General features: G+C 42.2%; 1 protein-coding gene across 13 annotated transcripts in view; it reads left to right on the top strand.

Moving 5' to 3' along the window:
• The window catches only part of MYO9B (myosin IXB), a 79,344-nt gene extending 58,519 nt beyond the window's left edge, over window positions 1–20,825 (top strand). For 4 of the 13 annotated variants that reach the window (XM_032782869.2, XM_032782870.2, XM_032782867.2 and 1 more), the window contains 19 exons: window positions 357–1,319; window positions 2,055–2,121; window positions 2,624–2,754; window positions 3,360–3,517; window positions 4,894–5,084; window positions 6,036–6,134; window positions 6,611–6,787; window positions 7,324–7,365; window positions 10,649–10,760; window positions 11,634–11,707; window positions 11,983–12,175; window positions 12,506–12,634; window positions 13,242–13,347; window positions 14,181–14,312; window positions 15,613–15,736; window positions 18,546–18,593; window positions 19,159–19,298; window positions 19,614–19,741; window positions 19,893–20,825. In XM_032782869.2, the coding sequence (XP_032638760.1) occupies window positions 357–1,319; window positions 2,055–2,121; window positions 2,624–2,754; window positions 3,360–3,517; window positions 4,894–5,084; window positions 6,036–6,134; window positions 6,611–6,787; window positions 7,324–7,365; window positions 10,649–10,760; window positions 11,634–11,707; window positions 11,983–12,175; window positions 12,506–12,634; window positions 13,242–13,347; window positions 14,181–14,312; window positions 15,613–15,736; window positions 18,546–18,593; window positions 19,159–19,298; window positions 19,614–19,741; window positions 19,893–20,329 (3,451 nt within the window). In that variant the 3' untranslated portion in view covers window positions 20,330–20,825. Of the gene's footprint in view, window positions 1–356; window positions 1,320–2,054; window positions 2,122–2,623; window positions 2,755–3,359; window positions 3,518–4,893; window positions 5,085–6,035; window positions 6,135–6,610; window positions 6,788–7,323; window positions 7,366–10,648; window positions 10,761–11,633; window positions 11,708–11,982; window positions 12,176–12,505; window positions 12,635–13,241; window positions 13,348–14,180; window positions 14,313–15,119; window positions 15,737–18,545; window positions 18,594–19,158; window positions 19,299–19,613; window positions 19,754–19,892 lie in introns of those variants that run through there. The other 9 variants (XM_075070965.1, XM_032782872.2, XM_032782875.2 and 6 more) reach the window with 6 other exon arrangements.
• The last annotated feature ends 1,595 nt before the right edge of the window (window positions 20,826–22,420 follow it).

Raw genomic sequence — 22,420 nt, 5'->3', positions numbered from 1 at the left:
AATCTGATCATCATCCCTTAAGAAAGAAGAGTAAAAGCTTCATGTGGCCAGATTTAAACTGGGATGTGACAGCCCAGGCACTGAAGTTTTCGCGTTAAGCCAGAGTTCCTAAGCAGGCTACAATAGCAGCTACCCTGGTGTGCAAAGGTTGCACCAGCAGGTTGCAGATGTCCTAATCATACTATAGAGCTGTGGCTTGCAGAGACGACAAGGCTCCAGGCAGCCATGCTGGGACTTTAAAATTGAGGTTACCTGCTGGTTGTACTCTGTGAGCCACATTTAACCTACAGCCATGCTTCTTGTCCACTTCTGGGTTAAACCTTTACATGTCCTGTCTTTAATGTGTTTTAACCTAGATTTCAACAAATGATTGTGGAAAAGCAACAGGAAATGCAACAAGCTCAAGAGGGAGGGGATAGTGTAAGCCAAGAAGATGGCAATGAACTAGCATTGGAGCAGTTGGCTGTAAAACCTGAAATGCAGCTGGATCAAGGTGTTGAACAGATGGCAGCAGGAGTAGATGAAGCTCAAAATGATCAAGATGGAAAACTGAGCCAAGCTACTGAAAAGGTCGTTCCTTCTCAGAAGAGCATAACAGATGGACATGAGAAGCTCACAAGCAGTCGGGAGAAACGGGAATCTCGCCGGCAAAGGGGTCTGGAACATAATAAATTACAGAATAAGCACGTCCTGTTCCCCTTAGAGGAGCAGTCTTTAGTATGCCAGGAAGAAGAAACCTCTGCTACAGAGACTCCAGAAACTGCCCAAGAGCCAAACAAATTCACAGCATACAAGACAGTCCTTCCAAACGGTACAGAGGAAGAGAGAATCCCAGTGGAAGAAAACAAAACCCTTTCAGACACACAGGTCCCAGGTGAAATACTGGACAGTGATGTCTCCTTTCCCAAGCAATCCAATGAATCAAAACAGGAAATACTAGATGATAAGGATATTGATAAGCTGAAAATTCAAGAGAACCAAAAGAATCAAGTAAAAGGCAGTCAAAGCTTTACCTGTCCTGAAAGGCCATCAGATCTCTCACTGCACATTAAAAAGAATCTTACTCCCACCAGAAGCTTTCAAACTGCAGATGAGAATTATGGAAATAAAAATAAACACCGAATCTCGAAGGTGGACAAAGATCTGGACAGCCCTCCCTCTTTCCAGATTCAGAGGTATCTGCATGACCCGGGAGAACTGAGGGACAAGCGGGAGAAATGGAAAGGAAAGAGGCAGTCAGAGGCTGGTCAGAATGATGTACTGAGCCAGTCTTTGGATGAAAGAAACCGAACTGGCCAATCCCCTCAGACCCTACTATCGTAAGAACAGCTTTCCCAATTGCTTTGACAATTCTGTGGTCAGTAGCAGCTGGCTTTAGAGAAATCCATTATCAAAAATATTTAAAATAAAGGTGGGATGGGGAGGGGGGAGGAGGTATAGTGGCAACCTGTTCACTCGGCCCCAGTGTGGGGTAAAGAAATTCTGTCTGTACTTTAAAATTCCTGGGTTCTGAGGCCCTGATCCTGCAGTTAGATCCATGTGGCTCAAACCTTGCACTCTTGCTGAGCTTCCTTGAAGCTAGTGGGGTTTTCCAAAGGATCCCATGCTATTATGTGGATCCAGTTTGAGGACTGGGGCCTTAGCTAGTACATTAGTATCTGCTGTTTGTCTGCATCTCTCAAAGAACTTCTTTTCCTACATCACTGGATAAAATGTTGCTCCAAAATGGCCAATCTCTTCAGATCCCCAGCATTGGCTCCATGTTTATGGTAGACAAAATTTAAAGTAAAGAATCCTTGACTTTTAAATGCAAATATATGGGAAGAGTGGTGGATTACAATAATACGTGTCAATTAAGATTCTCCTACACAGGTTAAAAATCAACATGTGGGATTTTTTAAAAATGCTTAAATCTGCAGGATACTTCTCAGAAGGTTATAACTATTTTATTGGAAGTAAGATTTTGTCCTGAACTATCTGACAATATGAACTTTGATTCTTAAAGTATAAAATCTGGTTTTTCAATGCAGAGTAATATTCTTGTAATCTTATAGAAAAAAGGGGACTACTTCTTCGCTGGATGATATCGCTAACCTTGCTCAGTCTGTCACCATGATTCAGGTATTCACACTCTTCAGAAGTGTATTTCTATTTTCCTTACTTGCCTTATTAGGAGTGTGAAGCATAGGACCTTGTGTATATTTGAACTGCAGTGTGTACTGTAAATGCAAGTTCCTTTTAAATCAACCTTTGGCTTTATTTTCATGTAATAACCCCAGATGTACAGTACTTTCCCTCTTAATTTGTGTAAATTTGATTTTAAACATTACCTTTAATAAAAATTTTAAATCTGAAAGGTTTCATGTGCCAGCTATTACACGGCAATTTGTGCATTGAATTTCATATGCTTTCACAAATGGAGTCCCAGATGAGGCATTATATATAATAGGGCATCAACTCGCCTCATGAGGGATCTAAAAATTGAGTGAAGTGGATTCTTTCGATTGTTGTACAAAAACAGAACTTGGTAAATTTCTTAAAAGATAAAACTTAAATGTGCGAACTAGTAGTTCCTTCATGGACTGGATTTTAAAAAGTGTTCTATTTCTTTAACATTCTGTAGCCATCTCCGGAAACAATGGCGGAGGAGAAAAGCAACAAGAAACAGACTTTGCAAAAGAAGTCCAATGAACAGTTATCGCCCTTGGATTCAGCTGTCTCAGTGCAGCTACCTAGCCAGCCGATGGATGCCAAGTACGTGTTTTGTGTGTGTGTCTATGAGATTGACTTCAACCAAACAAACCAAAGAACATGCCCTTTCCATAGCATGCCCTGTTATACCCAAGTATTGCACATGTCTCTATGTATGATTATAGTGCTGTGGGACAAGGTAAGGAAAAACAAGAAATATTTTTCTCAGCCAATCAGCAAAAGTGTGTTAGTAGCAATGATAGATGTGAATTGCATTTTTTGTGCATTCACTGTCCCTGGAGCTTTGGTTCTAGCAATAGATTATTTCCCCAAAAATCTATGCTATACATCTATAATTAATTTATTGACTGAATGACCATTTCAGATAATGTGTTATGCCCTCTCTCTGTGTTCCTGAAAGCTGTGAATTAATATGTGTAATAAATATAATCCAGGTAGACAATCCCTCCTTCCCTTCCCTTCTTCTTGTCTCATGCTTTACCTTGCTAGTGCTTGGAATTTATGCTCTGGAGATTTACTCCTCTCTATCATGGCTGTTAATTGTATAATTAAACACACCCTTTCTCTTAAAGCCTGTCTGTGTCTGTATAAAACAAGCTTCCATTACAAACATGTAAAAGAAACATGCAACCTACTTTTACTTTCAGATCCACATTTAAAAGTCCTCTGCGTAAGCTTCTGGGAAAGAAACCAGACAAGAAATACGTTAGGGAGAGTCCTGATGTAATGGAGGAAGGAGAGAATCTCCCTCTTCTATCGTGTATTCTGATATCAGAATCAGTGGAGTCACAAAAATTATCAGAAGGTGAGTTTACTCTGCTCTGTTTCAGCCAGGAATGTGCAAGCAGTTGAAATAAAAAAAATGGGTTGAATGCAGAACCTTCACAACATTAGACCCAACAATGAACATCTCAAAACTTTGTCCTTTTTAAATTCCCAGTGGTGCCTATGGATGGCAGCTTACCCTCATGTGTTCAGTGAAATTAAGATTCTGCAAGCATTAGAAATGTTCTGTGATCAAAGTTATCTTCATTTTTCAGAAATCAAATCATATCTGACTAAAGCAAAACTTTCGATTCTGTTCTGCTTCCCATTGAGGCAATGTTTCTCAATAAGCCTTCTAATTTTACTAAATAAGCTGCATGTTCCTATGCAAAAGGGAAATAATCTACCCAGAGTTTCAGACTTAGTTTGTCCTAAAGGCTTCTTCTCTTGTGTAGTCTTGGGCTTGTCTACACTTATCGTGTGATCGATGCATCAGCGGTTGATTTAGTGGGTCTAGTGAAGACCTGGTAAATAGACCGCAGATCGCTCTCCTGTCAACTCCTGTACTCCATGGGAACGAGAAGAGTAAAGGGAGTTGACAGGAGAGCGTTTCCCGTCAACACAGCACAGTGTGAACCCTGCGGTAAGTAGGTCTAAGCTACGTCTACTTGAGTTATGCTATTCACGTAACTCAAAATGCATAGCTTAGATAGACTTTCCCCTATTGTGTAGACAAGGCCTTAATCTTAATGCTATATTTGTCCAGGCTTTGTCAGCAAAATTACAGATATGGAAACAGTAATTCTTAAATGTGATTGGCAAGTCTTAAGTGCAAGAATGTTTGTTTAGAAAGGTGAATTAAATTTGTACATTTTAAAATCTGAAGCTGTATGCATCTAAAACTCACTCTTGATGGATATTGCATCAATATTTTCTATGCACATATCCACTCCAGCTAGATGCAATTGGACATGTTCAGAATGATGTTCTGAATTTCTGGCTTCCTTGAATTTAACAGTGGTTTCTTTGTAGTTTTAACAGTATAAATGCCCAGATTTGATCGCAAAGGGAAAACTGCAAGGCTAGAGTCTTGTCCAAATCTTATCCTGCAAACCAAAGAAACTTCTCCAAAACTGCATTACCCTGAAAGTTTGTGCAGAGAATAAGATAAATGTAGACTTTTTTTGTTTACTTTAAATATTTCTGGTGATATGGATTTGACTTGACCTTGTGTTAACTGAACATCACTATGAAATAGGTTGTTTGAAAGCAGATGCTATGATTATAAAATACAATTGTGACCCTTCCCATATTGTTGGTGCCATGCTTTCCATTGTGCAGTGCAAGGGAGCTGAGGGAAGTAAAGCTTCAGAATTCTATCTTCTGCTTAGAATATATACTGATTCTTTTCCCCAGCTCCTTCTGGACACCCACGTCGCCCCCAGGCAGGAGAGCGACCTGTGAAAGAAACTAGCAAAGGGAAGAGGAATCGTACTATTAAAATCAAGAAGATTTCAGCAGTGTCTGAGAAGTGGCCAGCTTCTGTTATGCGTGAGATCACAAATGCCAATGAGCTGAAATACCTTGATGAGTTCCTTCTAAACAAGGTGAGATGCAGTAAAATAGAAAGGAATGCAGATCAGTTTGTAGGACCAGTTATCTGATTATGGTTCTTCTCACTCCATTTTTACTTCTTGTCATCTAATATAAATTGGAAGCTTTTAATGATTTATATTTTATGTTGTATATATTCTCACCTTTTAAGATGTTTTTATGCTTAGATTTCCAAGGAAGGTCTGCTTAGAACTGTTATATGGACGGACCTGGGACATTTCTTTCAGCCCTGTTCTGTAGCTGCTGTATGTGGGGATGTCTCTTTGACCAGGAGTTCCATGAACAGAGTGGCCATAGAACTGGGTCTTTAGCTATATCCTTCAAAGTACTATTGCTCGTCGTGACTTGGCACTCAATAAAGTGCTGTATCTTTTTGGTTTTCTCACAACATAAATCTGAAATTGCTGCTAGTAGGATTTTGTGCAAAAGTGCAGGTGCTGAGTAGAAATGTCAGATTTCTTTGATGGGATGTTGTTGCCACTCCTAACAACCTGGAGGTGCCCAGCTCACCAGTGTGGAATTTGAAAGTGTAGAATTCTCTCAGGCATCGGCTTCAGTGATGATTTAACGGGAGGGGGGAAGTGATTTAATAACTTGATGCAAACTAGATCCTGCTGGATTTTTTCTCAGTCCAGGTGTTCCTAATGTATATGGTGTTTCCCTCGCTTGGCAAGTCGCCTTCATTCTTGTATGCAGGCAGTAAGGTGACATTAACAAGAATATATGGATAAGAAGAGCACAGTCATTGGACAAGGAGGCAGAGACAAGTGTTCTCTTTCCATGTGTGACAGAACCCCTTAGTATTCTCAGGATGCATCAGGAAATCCCATTTTGGATAATTAGAAGCTTCAGACATGTCTGATCCAAAAGGGTTAGCTTAAATGTAGTACAGACTGGTTGTTCTCTCCTTAAATATAATAGTGACAAATATCATTGCCTTTCAGATAAATGACTTGAACTCCCAGAAGTCTGCTACTGAATGTTTATTTTTTGAAGCCACAGAAAAGTTTAGAGGAAATATCAAAACAATGTACTCTGTTCCTGTAAGTAATATACCTTGTTAGCCCTAAAAGCGATGTGAATATCACACTGATTTTGCAAAGAGCTGAAGTGAAGCATTTAAAATGAATGCTCTAGCTTTACTTGTTTGTATTATCCTTAGTCTTTCAGCATCCAAGTAGGAATTTCTAACACTGATTAAATATTTCAGTACTTTTTTATTTTAATGAGAAAATTAGGATACAAATGCCAGATCCTGTAAACTTACTTATACAAATAGATGCATTTCTTTCTTTCGCTTTCTCATCATCTCTCTGACCACCGGTTACAGTGCTGCAGCAAAGATGGCAGGACTTTATTGTCATCAGCTCATCCATGTTGCTGCATTAGTTACCCAGTGGGTGACCATTAAAAATTATCCAACAGTGTTTCAACATTAAATTAATGTCGGGGAAAAAAAGAATGATGCACTTTACTGCACTGATTGATCATATTTGAATAATGCCTTTACTTCCACTAGAACGGGCAAATCCATGTCGGCTATAAAGATCTGATGGAAAACTATCAGCTTCTAGTTATAAATCTTGCAAAAGAGAGGGAAGAGAAAGATGTCAAGCTGGTTTTAAATCTCTTCCAATCCCTTCTTGATGAGTTTTCCCGAGGATATGCAAAAAGAGAAGAGTCAGAGCAGCATAAGGTATAGTACTTCCTTCCCGCTAGTCGTGGTGGTTGAAAAAGTTGTTTTTAAAACTGTTTAAAGAATTAGAATCACATTTTTCCAGTGCCATTGACATAATCTGTTACTTCAGAACATTTTCCCACCTTGGTGTTCTTTTTGGAAACCTTTTTCCATTTATTAATCCTGAATCCAGCACCTGGTAATAGATTTTTACAGACTTTGGGCAATTTATATGAAGGTACTTCTCATTATTATGCATTTTTCAAGATACTGAATATACTAAGATCAAGTTGGGAAGGATTTTTGCAAAACCTCCAAAGTTCTTGGTAGGATTCAGTGATTCCAATGTTTTATCACCAGACAGTGACCCCCTTCTAGCGGATTCAGGAGATGGTTTGAACTCTGAGAGAAGCCTTATCCAGCTTTGTTACGCTAACAGGTGGAGGCTGCAATGTAGAACCTCAGATGAAACTGGAGTGGGGGTGGTAAAATTGTGAGGGAGAGAAAATCTTTGGAGTTCTCAGATTGATATACCTTTGTGTATCTCACTGCAGCAAAGTAAAACCCAGAAGAAGAAACGAAAACAAGAACGTGCAGTGAGTATTATTTTTTTTATTGTGGTACTGCACAAAGTCCCCCGCCATGCTTGAGGTCGCACAGTGTTAGGTCTCACAGGATCCTCCTACTGCAAAAAGCTGCTTATACTAATGTGGCTTCTTGGTTTGCAAACCAAACTAACGTAGTGTCTTCATCACATAGCTTTATAGCTGTCATCTTCCACAATGCAGCAAGATGTGCAGAACTGTTCCAGAGGTGTGCTAGGTACTTCCAGATTCACTTAAAATGTTTGTTAAAAAAATTTTTTTGCTGAAGATAATCACCAGTCTTAGCAACACACTGTAACAGACGTAACTAACCATAGACAAGTGCAGTAATGCACGCTGGAAGGAACCATTGAAACTCCAATAACTGCTGTTGGGATCTGAATGTCAAGTAGTCTCACAGGGCAAAGATCAAGGCATTGTTGTGGATGGCTCCATGAAAATATTTGTTTTGTGCCCACAAGCCATCAGAAAAGGGAATAAAATAGCAGCTCTGTTAAAGGATAGAGAAATATCACACCAAAAAATAATGGCAATTCCCTGCCTTATAGATTTGGTCCCCTCCTCTCAGCAATTACGTAGAAGAAATATGAAAGGTCCAAGGAAGAGCACCAAGAATGATTAAGCATTTGGAAGGATTCTTGAAAGAGCAGGGCTATTCCTTTTGGAAAGCAGAGTTGTCCTAGGAGATTAGCTCTCCCAGCATCACCAGTTGTTTTATATCCCTCTAGCCTGTCAGAGTTCTGTTTATTCTTGTCCCATCAAGCAAACAAGGAGCACTTAGTGAAATTGAAAGGCCACAGTTTTAAAACAGCGTGTAATTGTACCGTGGAACTTGCAGTGATAGGATGTTATTGAGCCAAATCTCTTAGTGCAATTCATAAAAGATTAAACACTTCATATAACTACCATGATGAAGATATAAATTAAGGGCTGTGGATGCCTGTTTGTAAAGCATAAGCTGATTGCTATCTGGGTTCAAGCAGAACCAGGCAATTAGGTGTCACTGTGGGTTTTCACCACTTGGATCAAATTTCTAGCATTGGCTTCTGGATTAGAAGAATCACTGGTCTGTTGTCTTGTGCAGCCTGGTGTGTTCCTAAATGCATACATCTCACCTCACTTGGGGTGCTTTTTAGGACAGACTGTTTTTTTAAATGAGGAAATTGTTTAAAGGGGAGGGGTGACTGCTAAATGTTAGTAGCAGACTGCATCAGATGAGTGACTGGGTTAAAGGAACTCTGTCTAATAAATGCCTTAATTATGAAACAGACCAACACTAATTATCTTGGGCCTGGTCTTTACTACAATTTTAGGTCGAATTTAGCAGTGTTACCTCAATTTAAGCCTGGATCCATCCACACGACGAAGCCCTTTTTTTCGACTTAAAGGGCTCTTTAGATCGATTTCTTTACTCCACCTCCGACGAGGAGATTAGTGCTGAAATCGGTCTTGCCAGGTTGAATTTGGGATAGTGTGGTCGCAATTTGACAGTATCTATCCCAGAGTGCTCCATTGTGACTGCTCTGGACAGCACTCTCAACTTAGATGCACTGGCCAGGTAGACAGGAAAAGGCCCGCGAACTTCTGAATTTCATTTCCTGTTTGGCCAGTGTGGCGTGCTGATCAGCACAGGTGACCATGCAGAACTCATCAGCATGATGTGCGCATTTCCGGGGCACATTGCCTGGCCTATATTTGTGAGAAGTCTGTGTCCATGTCTGTGTCCTCATCACTCTCGTCACTGCGCTGCTGTCGTCTCCTTGTCTGGTTTTGCTTTTGCAGCTTCTGGTTCTGCACTGAAAAAAGGTGCAAAACAATTGTCTGCCATTGCTCTGACAGAGGGAGGGGCGACTGACAACATGGCTTACAGGGAATCAACAAAAGGGTTAGCTTTGCATCAAGGAGAAACACAAAGAACTGTCACACAGAATGGCCCCCTCAAGGATTGAACTCAAAACCCTGGGTTTAGCAAGCCATTGATTTCACAAAACAAATCAGGTCAATTTCTTCTTTTGATCCACTCCATCCATCTTTTACATCTTAGGCTGGCAGCAGATGGCGCAGTATGACTGCTAGCCATAGTCATCTCCTTGGTGTCCGGCAGAAAATGGGAATGACCTGGCTGAGTCACTCCCATGTCTGCTCAGGCGCTCCTGACCGGCCTCACTGAGGTCGGCTAAAAGAGCACCCAGGAGTATGACAACGATGGCTACCAATCATAATGCACCGTCTTCTGCCAAAAGGCAATGAGCTGCTGCTGTGTAGCAATGCAGTTCCATGTCTGCCAGCACCCAGGAGACGTATGGTGACGGTGAGCTGAGTGGAGTCCATGCTTGCTGTGGTATGGCGTCTGCTCAGGTAACCCAGGAAAAAAGGTGCGAAACCATTGTCTGCTGTTGCTTTCACGGAGGGAGGGAGGGAGGGAGGGATGGAGAGGGATCCTGATGACATGTACCCAGAACCACCCGCGACACTGTTTTTGCCCTGTCAGGCATTGAGATCTCAACCCAGAATTCCAATGGGCACCGGAGACTGCGGGAACTGTGAGATAGCTACCCACATTGCAACGCTCCAGAAGTCAATGCTAGCCTCGGTACTGTGGACGCAGTCCGCCGACTTAATGCACTTAGAGCATTTTGTGTGAGGACATGCACAATTGACTGTATAAAAACAATTTCTAAAAAAATGACTTCTATAAATTCGACCTAATTTTGTAGTGTAGACATACCCTTGGGTTGAGAGCACTGGTTCTCAACCAGGGGTACGCAGAGGTATTTTAGGGGGTACATCACCTCATCTAGATATTTGTCTAGTTTTACAACAAGCTACATAAAAAGCACTAGCGTAGTCAGTACAAACTAAAATTTCATACAGTGAGTTGTTTATACTGCTATGTTTCAGTGTATCCTATATAGATGTACAGTATTTATATTCCAGTTGATTTATTTTATAATTATATGGTAAAAATGAGAAACTAAGCCATTTTTCAGTAATAATGTGCTATGACACTTTTGTACTTTAATGTCTGATTTTGTAAGCACGTTGTTAAGTGAGATGAAACTTGGGGTATGCAAGACAAATCAGAATCCTGCAAGGGGTACAGTAGTCTGGAAAGGTTCAGAGCCACTAGTTTAGCCTTACACCAGAAGCCAGATTTCCCTCTATCAGTTTTAAGTGTGGAAGAGAGGAGAAAAAGTAAGGTGGAGATAGCTCAGATTGTTTCTAAAGAAAATAAACAAAGGGAGCCATTAACTTCTCCGCTTCCCCCACCCAGACTGAGGAGCACAATGGCCATGTGTTTACGAGCTACCAAGTGAGCATTCGGCAGTCATGTGAGCAGTGCTCGTCCTACATCTGGCCTATGGAGAAGGCCTGTCTTTGCAGTAGTAAGTGGAAATGGTTTATTCTTGCCATTTGATTTTAAAAAATCGAAGATCCTTACAACTTTGGTGGGCACAGGCATAGCCTTGTTGGTGGGGGTCTAGGCTGGGAGCGCTCTGAAAGTGATGGGGCCTGGGCAGGAAAGACCTTGCATGTGGGGGGCACCTGAACAAGTTGCCGTGGGGGTGCATGTGCAATGCCCCTCTGCTATGTACATCGGCCAAACTGGGCAGTCTCTACGGAAAAGGATAAATGGACACAAATCAGATATTAGGAATGGCAATATACAAAAACCTGTAGGAGAGCACTTCAACCTCCCTGGCCACACTATAGCAGACCTTAAGGTGGCCATCCTGCAGCAAAAAAACTTCAGGACCAGACTTCAAAGAGAAACTGCTGAGCTTCAGTTCATCTGCAAATTTGACACCATCAGCTCAGGATTAAACAAAGACTGTGAATGGCTTGCCAACTACAAAACCAGTTTCTCCTCCCTTGGTTTTCACACCTCAGCTGCTAGAAGAGGGCCTCATCCTCCCTGATTGAACTACCCTCGTTATCTCTGTCCTGCTTCTTGCTTGCATATATACACCTGCCCCTGGAAAATTTCCACGACATGCATCCGACGAAGTGGGTATTCACCCATGAAAGCTCATGCTCCAAAACATCTGTTAGTCTGTAAGGTGCCACAGGACTCTTTGCTGCTTTTACAGCTAAGGATATTATTCCATCTGCCATGGAGAGGGAAATGTGTATTTTGGGGAAAACTCCAGTATGCAGCTTTTTCAGATTATATAGAGACTAACAACAAATGGGAAACAGAGGAAATTCTGCATTTGAATCTGCTTTGATCTGTTAGTAACAGTCCCTCTCCTCTGTAGCCTGCAAATTGATTTGCCACAAGAAATGCATGTCCAAAACTCAGAGCTGCTGCACATCGTCCTGTGGAAAAAAGGTAAGAGAAGTCCTCCCCTCAGAGTACACATGTGTAATGTGTTAGACCAACTGTTAGGCAGTGATGGCATGATTATACCAACAATTGAAAATCTCACCCAGTGCCACAGCCCAGATGCCATTCTCACCGGTGGGCGTCTTGTGATCAAAAGTTAGTAAGAAGCATGGCATAAAACATTCAGCTTTCATTTAGGTGTAGCAGAAGGTCCTAACTTAAATGAGTTTGGTGGTTTGGAAACAGGAATCCATATGACACTTGACCTGTATCAATTCCAGAACGAGCAAGGTGTAGAATCTCGTCACTTCGGAGTGTGTGTGAGTTCCTTAATTAGCGATAAGAATTCAGTCCCTGTTGTCATGGAGAAACTACTAGAGTATGTGGAGATGCATGGCCTCTACACAGAAGGAATCTACAGGAAATCAGGGTCAGCAAATCGCATGAGGGAGCTGAAACAGTTGCTGCAGACAGGTATGTCTAAATAATGCTGTCAACCTTTCCTGCTTCCCAGCACACAATTCAGCTGCCCTACTATTCTGAGAGCATCTGTAAGACTATTTCTTATCAGAAAAACTGCTCTGCACTAACTTGTGCAGTATGGAGCCTGTATTACTGATTAGCTGGCTAATCTGTTCATGCTCATAAATACGTATCTTGCACGCACATTTTGAGTAGTCACATGGGCTCCAGGGAAGTAAATAACGCTAATGCTTGAATTCTTTGTAGGCGCCCTTCTTTGGGAGCTGATTGTGTGCATCAAAGGAATCAGATGGCTAAATAACTGTCAGACTCTCTTTTCAGATCCCAATTCAGTGAAACTAGAGAATTATCCCATTCACACCATCACTGGCATCCTGAAGCAATGGCTGCGAGAGTTACCTGACCCACTCATGACTTTTGCACAGTACAGTGACTTTCTCCGAGCAGTAGGTGGGTTTTGTCAACAATTTGTAGAGCAATAGGAATGTTTTCACTTGTTCTGTCTTGGAGAAGGATTTAGTGCCCCGGCACTAAGTATGTGTTATATGGCCTCTTCCTAGTCATCTCTACAGCAGTCACTAAAATTTGTCCTAGGAAACAGAAGTTCCTGGGGAAAATCCATTTTTTGGCTTTCTGATGTCAAAATTCCTGTCTCGTTTTTCAGAATAGCAGCATCTACAAAGACACTGCACTTTCTTGTGGTGGGGAAATGTTAGTATATTAAGTGCAAAAAATGTGAACAGACCTGGAGTCTGACATTCCTTGCATTTGTCACTCTGTCCTTACCATGCCATTACAAGCATGTGAAAAGGGGGGGAACTAATACCATCTGGTGTGTGCTGTTGTCTCTCACTATAATAGAGTGAGTAAATGAAGTGACAGCCAAGGCTTCTGAAGTATTAAGCAACACAAGAGGTTCAGAGATGCATTTAGCTTAAGATCCCCAGACATCTCCAAGAGCATTCAGATGTTCTGGCATTAATTGACTAGTGCTTTAGAACTGCTATGAGCTCCTCAGTGTCTTGAGATCTTGCTGTGCTCGTCTCTTCTTATGCAGAGTTACCAGAAAAGCAGGAGCAACTTATTGCCATTTACAGTGTCCTTGAACAGCTTCCACAAGCCAATCACAACACCCTGGAGCGACTCATCTTTCACCTTGTCAAGTAATGATCTTTCCTTTCCTTTGGGTTTTATCTACGCTGGGTCCATTCTCTCTCTGGTGTCACTTTCCAATTACTGTTAAAAAGCCACGTAAACCAGAGATAAGTATATTCATCATGTGGAATTTTGAATTTGTCTTGGAAGCCTTCTGACATCCTGACCCTTTTTGGGATCTGAGTGGGGATTTTCCTGCTTTTTGTGACTGACTGACATGACAAGGGTGAGAATTTAGGGTTGGCAGTTTGTGTGCATGCGTGTGCTCCCTCTTTCCTGCAAGCCAGTCTAATTGTATCAGGTGAGCCAAGCAGCATTAGCTCTGAGAGCATTGTAAGTCCTGGTTGAGTGGTGGTGGGTTTGAGCAGTCTGGAATGCAGGGATTAGTATGGCTGGATGGCAGATACTATGAGGATGTTAGCGCAGTTGAATGGCAGAAGCAACATGAGGACTGTAAATACCTGTAAATGTTCTAGTGATGAGCTGGGTACTGCTGGCAGGGGGGCATGAAGTGGAAGGATCTGCTTTCAGCTGAGGGGACCTAAGTAGGAACCTGAAAACAGAGCAATAACTGACTCAGAAGAGAGGGGGCACAGAGTGGCTGGCCAAGGTACATCCAGGCTACCTCTGTCTACGTGGATTCATGTTCTCTTTCATGCAACAAGATGTAAAATTCACTTATTTTAAAAAAAGTTTCCCCAACCTCTTGCGTGCATTGAACCTTCTGGAGTGTCCCCCCTCAGCTGCCATGCTGGGATGCTAGCAAAGTTTGATCAGATCATTTGTTTTCTAGCAAGATTTACTAAGAAACTTTCATTTTGTTCCAAACATTGCATTTCAGAGTGGCTCTAATAGAAGACGTCAACCGTATGTCACCTAATGCTCTGGCCATTGTCTTTGCTCCATGTCTCCTGCGCTGCCCTGATAATTCTGACCCACTAACCAGTATGAAGGACGTCTCAAAGACAACCATGTAAGTCTCAGCACTTCGCTTGCTGCAGAAGTCTGTATGGATCAAATTGCCCTTTCAACTGGTGTGTGTCTCTGGTGCTGTCATGTGCACCTTGTCTACCTCTTGCAGTTTGATCCATGTTAGAGCTATCCAATGTAACAAACTTTGTTCGAGCCCTGTTGGCAGGATAGGCTGGAGAACTGAGTGCAGAATTAGGAGCCAGTAAATCCTGAATTCGAATCTTAGCTCTGCCACTGATTTCCGTGGCGTTGGCACAACAGGCCCCAATCTTGATGAGGATATCAGGGTACTACTGTAACTTTATTAATAATTAAGAGTCTTAACAATTCTGAATTCAAACTAATGCTAGAAAATGTTATAAATTTGATTCCTTTATTTGTGCTGCAAGCAGGGCTTGGATGGATGGAGGGGATATGTACAGCTTGATGGTATTAATCTGTATGTGTCAAATAAAAATCATAATTGGACCAAAAAGTAGCACCATTCCTGTATAAACAGCTGTCCTACAGCTGTATTGAGATAGAAGCATTACTTACATGGTATGGCACAGAAATTAAACACTGTCACTTGCCTACTTGGGAGCCCTTCAGCTTTACCTTTGCCTCTCTTCTTGAGTTGTGCCCATATGCTCTTTGTGCTAATCACTGGCCTTACTGCAGCCCCTCTAGCTCTCTCTGCTTATCCCCACCCTTCCTACATGGCTGGCCTTGGACCTGCCTCAGTCATTTTAAATAAAGAGCCAGAGCGGAAATGAAGGAAGTGTTTGAAAAATAATAAAGCGGTGACTTTTTCCAACTTCTGATTCAGTTTGCTCTTCCTGTGGGGCTGTAAATGTGGAGAAGGGCAGTTGCGGGAACATTCTGTACCCACCAGTGTCTGTGCCGGAGCAGGGAGAGGACAGCAGGTAGAGGAAATATAAATAGCTAGCGCCATGAGTGATGCTTCTTCACTTACCATTGTTGCATGGAGACACAGTGTGCAAGGTTCTGGGTATCCAAGTTCGAACATGTATCATCTGTAGCACTGCTTTTGGTTGCACCCAGTCCTGCTTGTCTGTGTAGACTCTTCCCCTGGACTCATACAGCACCACCCTCTAAAGAAAGTGCCTCTGGAGACTCTGGTTTGAGAGGGGGCCATCCATATGTGTGTCTAACATCCCTGAGCTGGGCATATTCACTGGCAGTGTGTTGAAGATCTGTGCATACGTTAGTGACACATCTCATCCCCCATGGTTGTCCCCAAAGCATGTGTAAGTATCCGGGGAGCAGGTTGCTGAATGAACTCTTGCACTTTCACACAGGTGTGTGGAAATGCTAATAAAGGAGCAGATGAGAAAATACAAGATTAAAATGGATGAAATTAACCAGCTGGAAGCAGCTGAGAGCATTGCTTTTCGACGACTCTCATTGCTCCGGCAGAACACGGTAAGTGCTACAATGAATAATAGCCCCACATCCAACAGGGGCTCTATCGTGGACTCCATGGGGTGAGGGAAATGCACTATAGCCTCACCATTCCCAGCCTGCTCAGCATGTCAAAGACCAAATGCTGGTTACTGACCTTGGATTTTACTGAAAAGGGGGTTGGCCCAGTGTTGCAGTGGGAACTAGCCCTCTTTCCATGTGGAAGTCTGAGCTTGAATGAGCTCAGTGTGCTGGGCAGGGAGCACCTCTTGATGATGTAAGTACAGAGAGCATCCGGGTGCCAGCCCAGCAACTCCGTAAGTAGGATTGTGAGGTGGTTGTGCCTGTTCGGTGCCAAGTAACCTACAGGGGATGCCTTTATTTCAGGGGATATGGTGATTCACTTGTTCAAAGTGTGCTCTCACTTTAGTCTCTGTACTTCCATGAAAAGCTCAGCTATGCTGAGTTTGCCAAAGTCACCTTTCTGACAGCTTCCTGGATAGCTAGCTCTGCAATGCCATGGACGATGATCAAAAGCATAATGTTTGGGGTGGGAGAAATCATAAATTATGTATATATTTTTGCATAGTACAAAGAGCTGATATCTTTTCTCTAAGGCACAGTGGTTTAGTATAAAACATGAGTCACCCACTCAGAGATCTGGATTCTGTATCTAGTTCTGCAAAAGACTCCATGTGTGTCTTTGAGCAAGTCATGTCACCTCTCTGGGACTATTACCTCTTCTTTCAAGCAGGGGCAATGGTATTTCTCCCAAAAGGCATAGGTGCTGGAGCTATGGGTGCTGGGGCTTGAAGTGTTTTCCATGATATACAGAGTTTACAGTTTGGTTCAGTGGCTCTCAGCACCCCCACTATACACACTGTTCCAGCACGCCTGCCAAAAGGAGTGGTGTGAGGCTTTCTTAAGAAGTTGTGGAATGCAGAGAATTAAGGCCCTTGAATGGAAGAGGTGGCCCTACAACTTCTGGCTCCTAGCCCCAGTGTTCATTCTTCTCAGCTCAGGAGGGAGATCAGAGGGATGAGCATCCCTTTATCAGATCCTGGTAGACTGGGACTAGAGGACTCAAGAGATGAGTGTACAGCTTCAAGTGTGCATACAGTAAAGGCTGCCAGCACTGGGATTGTTGTCAGAGTAGTAACTCCTGCCCACACTACTGCCCATGTAAGAAGAACAATTTCCAAATGTGGCACAATCAAAACAGAGTGTCACCAAGACACTTTCCTTTGTGAGGGCTATTTCTCTCCTTTTTTGGCACTGGAGTGGCTTTAAACAAATATCTCTCTCTCTATATATATTTTTTGTAGAATTACGTAAGAACATAACAAGACTGGGTCCATCTAGCCCAGTATCCTGTCTTCCGACAATGGCCAATGCCAGGTGCCCCAGAGGGAATGAACAGACCAGGGAATCAAGTGATCCATCCCCTGTCGCTCATTCCCAGTTTCTAGCAAACAGAGGCTATGGACACCATCCCTGCCCTCCCTGGCTAATAGCCATTGATAGGCCAACTCATCCTCCATGAATTTATCTAGTTCTTTTTTTAACTCTATTATAGTCTTGGCCTTCACAACAATTAGTAAAAGTTAATTAATTTCCAGCTGTCTTAAATGGCTGAATAATTTTTTGGGGAAAGGCAAAAACAAAAAATCTGCTTTAAGCAGGAACCAGGCCTGGAAAAATTTCAGCCCATGGGGTGGGGGTGAATTGGGGGGAGAGTTTTACAAAGCTATGAGTAACTGAAAATGGTGGTTATCATGGAAATGCTGAAGGTAACCCTAACTATAGTTGCTCTCATGGAAGTGGTACCACAAAACTTCCTAATTTAAAATGCAAAAAGAAAAGCTCTTTGGGAACGTATCTGGAGGCCAGAGGTAGAAGTATAGGGAGTGAACTGGAGTTAGGGAACTTGCTGTGAAACTGTTCTACATGTGGACCTAGGATTTGAGGCAGCCCAGGTGAGAAGCTGACACACCACTGTGTGTACTTCCAGTGCTTTATAAGAGATTCCGTCAGTGTCAGACACGTGACCACTCCTACCCCAAAGGACTTGTAGTCTAACTGCACAAACAAAGGTTTTCAGTACCAAACAGAACTTGCACTGAGACGACTTCACAATTCTTTGGCCTCATTGTGACATTGATTTTATTTTTTTTTTTTAAATTAAAGCAGAACTTCCCTCCAGACATCACTGTGGAGTTTTGCTTTAAAATCAGTGGGATGAAGAGAGCCTTTTGTTTGGCAGTTAAATAGTGTTAGACATGTATGTGTTAAACTTGTATGTCTGTTTTTAATCCTGGATGTAAGAATTGTCACAGCCAAGCAATGAGATTCCACATATGGACCTCAAGATAGTGGGCCTGTATTTGCTGATTCAAAGCCTGATACAGCTGGTCTGTGTGCCCTAGAAATCTGACATAAGTGAAAAATCAGAGTTTAAAAAAACAAAAACCCAAAACCACCTAGATCTGTCTGACCTATAATAAGAATTAGAAAACTACTGATATGACTCCAGTTGATACTGCCAACAAGTTGCCTTAACAGGTTAAAATACGTTCCATAGAGTAAGAAGGTCTTTGATAATGAAAGATTCAATATCTTTGTGCTTGGGTAGATCAAAATGTTTTTAAAACCTTAAATATTGATTTTATGGAACATCCAAACACATACATTGCAAAATATGACAGTGATAGAACTATCGATATTACCATTAAGTCTGACATACAAAGTTTTAATGTAATTGTTCTGATCAGAAAAAACAACTTTCTGAAGTTACCATGATGTAGTGAATTTGGTCTTCATCTTTCTCTAGCTCTGGCCTGTAAAACTTGGGTTTTCTTCTCCTTATGAGGGGGTGCTGGTATGTACAAGACCTGATGTGTTTATAGTGCATGGTTAATTCTCCTATGGCACCACAGCATGATGGGACATTTGCTGCTTATTATAACTTATGTGGTATGAAACAGATTTCAAAACATTCCAGACTGCATGCATCACTGCAGTCCTTTCCCTAGAATGCATGCACTGCTACTATCCAATGCCTTCCTCACTTCACTATTTCTTATTAATGAAGTTCTAACCTGTGCTCATACTGAATGGCACAAGAATTTGTAGTTAACTCGCACAGCTAAACAAGTGTTGGCAAACGTACTCTCTACATTGAAAAACATGAAAAAAAGAAAAATGTTTAAATAAATCAGGTGAATTTAAACTTTCAAGGCAAATTAAAACTACTGTGTGACCTATTCAAACATATCTGTATATATGGAATGGATTACTAATACCCCCCCTTCACTACCTCTGTGGGAGCCCTTCACTTGCCCTATCTTCGCCTGCCCATCTTTTATAACTAACTTTCTGTCCAGAGGTAGTGTGAAATATCCTACTCCTGATCATGAAGCATGACACATCCAACTTTCTTACAGAGTAAAAGCCTCCAAGACAAGGCAAATGACAACAGCTTCCCTGAGCTGGGATCACTACAGGAGGAAGACGAGGTGTCTGATGTTGATAACCGGGAAAAGGAGATTCTGATAGAACGCATACAGTCAATAAAAGAGGAAAAGTGAGTCCCGGCGTCACATTTCTAATTAAATCCATTGAGTTTATGCCTCTTGTCCTGGGAGGCAACACAGCATGCTGCTTTACTTCTGTGTTGCATTTCAAACATAATTTACAAAGTCAGAATGGAGAAGAGGAGCGGCAGTAAAAGGTAACAGGCAAAGGAAATATTTTCAGATGAAATTTGGTGAGGTATAGGTCCAGGACTGCTTTGCTTCTAAAGTCTGCTCTGCCTAGAATAGTTCATGTCAGCAGCGCTGGTAAATACTGTAAGTCAGTGTCTTTCTGGAGTGCTATGATCTATATGTGTTTGATGCAGGGAAGACATAACTTACCGATTACCTGAGCTTGACCAACAAGGCTCTGATGAGGAAAATCTAGACTCTGAGACCTCAGTGAGCACGGAGAGCCTGCCAGAGGACCGAATAGGACGCCTGGATACTGAAGGTCAGTATTAAGGTAGTGTGTGCTCTTTTTTTCACCTTCTACATTATTTCATATTTTATGTATTTTGTGACATCTGGCCAGAACCAGTCATGTCAATTTACATTTTTTAAAATGCACTCTAACTTCCAAGTAGCTTTCCCTTTTTTTAAAGGAACCATGCTGTCTGAATTCCAGTGCCATGGTCAGTGCCCCAATGTGCCTGCCAAAGACATTTGTGGAGGACCCAGCATTTCTCTTTCACTGGCCTCTACATTCTCCTCAGTTACAAGGTGCAGACCATCATCGGTGCTGGTCAAGATGAAAGTCCCCTGCCGAAATCCAGTGATGCCGACGGCAAATATAAAACTTCCGTATGGGATTCCCAAACTGACAGAATCCCAGAGAAGAACATCAGCTGAAGAGTCTCAGCTAGTGGTAAGACGGAGGGACCGGCTAGCAAGGCGAACTGATAAAATTCACTCTGTATACATTGCACAAGGATCTGTTGTGGCCCAAACTCAGGAACCTTTGGAAGAATATGAACCAACAGCAAAAGTGAAGCGGAGGTTTTCAGACCCTTACTCACACATTTCATGCATAGATGAATGAAATATTTAAGATGATGGAATTTTTTAAAAATTGGGACCACAACTTCTAGCTCTGACCCTCCTTTAAGGATTGTGAACTTGTGCACCTGCCTTAAGAAGTCATTGGCGTCACAGTCTGGAACTCTCAGCACTCTAAGGGTTAAGCAGGGTTGCTTAAAAAAGCCAATATCCTGCTATTTGTAAACAAATTAAAAAACTGGTGGGGGAGGGGGAAAGTAGAATCGAAATCTGCTTTGGTCAGAGTAAAATACGGAGACTTGAGTCTGCAGGAAGACTCTAGTGACCTTAGTTTCTCCTGCTGTGCCTTTTTGTATTTGCTTACGATGGGCTCTAATAGGTCCGAAGGTGAATTAGAGTCCTTAGGTTTTGCCTTACTCCACTTTTTTGTATGTTTTATGACAAATGCCTTTGTGGTTTACAGAACTGTTAATGTAGTAGCCTTAACTGAGACCAAAAATGTATCAGTGTTTATTAATACATTGCACTTTTTAAAAATCCTTGTGTCAGGGTCCCAGTGTCCTGCTGCTACAGTGTCTGCCCTTTCCAGAGAGCCCTTGAGTAGGAGAGAAGACACTTGATTCTGAGCAAAAGTAGATCTACTTCCCTGAGATTTGGATGCCATTTCCCACCACGTCCATAAAAGGATTTGGAGAGGGTTCTGCAGGGTAAATACCGATCACCAAAGTTCCTGTAATCATGCAGTGTTTCTGAGAGTTCAGTGTTTTGTGTACAAGTATAACCACATTGCTAAGCAAATGCAGTTGTTGCAGTGGGCAACTATGTGCAAGGCTTTGTTCAGCATGTGTTGTGTATCACAATGCTGCAGAAGTCACTAAGGGTCAGGTATGAGAACATGCAGGCAGAAACAGCTTCTAAAACCTGGGCCGTGTGAGTCAATCTTAGTTTACTGTTCAGTCTCTCCTCTGCCAACGTGAATTGCGAGTGTAGGTCGGGCCAGCTGACTTTCTGGCTGATATGAGGAACTCCACTTACTGGCTCCAATCGGGAATCCCATCCAATCTCCTCATTGTAGGGTGCCAAGCACTACATACATGTTTGTTAGAGCTGGTAGGAAGATGGAGCATTTTTCCGGGGGGGAAGGTCACGATCGGTGGCACTTCGGTGGCTGCTCTACCGCACCGCTTCATTCTTTGGCAGCAATTTGGCAGCTGGTCCTTCCCTCTGAGAGGGACTGAGGCACCCGCTGCCAAAGATGTGGACATGCCGCCCCTTTCTATTGACCGCCCCAAGCACATGCTTCCTGCACTGGTGTCTGGAGCCGGCCCTAGGTCAGGCATTACAACAGTCACATAGCTGTAGGGCATCATGGGAGAAGTCTAACTGGAGAGCCTGCCCCAGAGAGAAGAATGGAAGCACAGGAGACCCAAACTACAACTCTCATGTATTTCTGAATAGAAATCCTTCAGTTTTCAGACTTTCAATACAAAAATCAAAGTTTTCCACAAAATGCAGATACTTGTTACAAAAAAGTTAACTGAAAACCCAATTTTCCATGCAAAGAAGTCTTGATGGAGAACATTCAGCCAGTCCTGCCTCTTTATTATAAGTAAATGTGCTGCTGTAACAATTAGTGATGAAGGAACCAATGTTCTACCCTGCATTTAGAGCTGCTGTTGAGTTAGTAGGGAACGCAGACTGACATAAAAAGGCACTCTGGTAGACCCTGGCACATGGAGTTTGCAGCTCTAAAGCTTAGAGGTGAGCTGGAAAACTCAAGCAAGGTATTTCACTAACTTTACAAATAGGTGCTGAATGCCCCCATCAGCCAGGTAGGGCATCATGAACAAAAACTCCGCTGCTTTTTCTTTCTTGGCATATGACACGAAATTAGTGGGCATAATTTAAAAAACAAAACCTGTACCTCCCATCTGAGATCAGAACAGAATTAACCCCATGGGGCTGAGTTATCATTTTCTTGTACTGTGCACTATCAGCTAATGTCAAGCACAAATTGAGGTAGGCTACAGTATCTTCCATATGCCTTGGAAATTTTGGGTTTTTTTAAAATACAGCAAAACCATATACAAAAATGACCATGCCTTTTAGAAACTAGACTAACCTCATCCTGTTC

This window comes from Chelonoidis abingdonii, chromosome 11, assembly GCF_003597395.2.
Source record: "Chelonoidis abingdonii isolate Lonesome George chromosome 11, CheloAbing_2.0, whole genome shotgun sequence".
Taxonomy (NCBI): Eukaryota; Metazoa; Chordata; order Testudines; family Testudinidae; genus Chelonoidis; species Chelonoidis abingdonii.
Note: the sequence above shows the minus strand (reverse complement) of the source record. Positions and strands in the feature narration are given on the sequence as shown.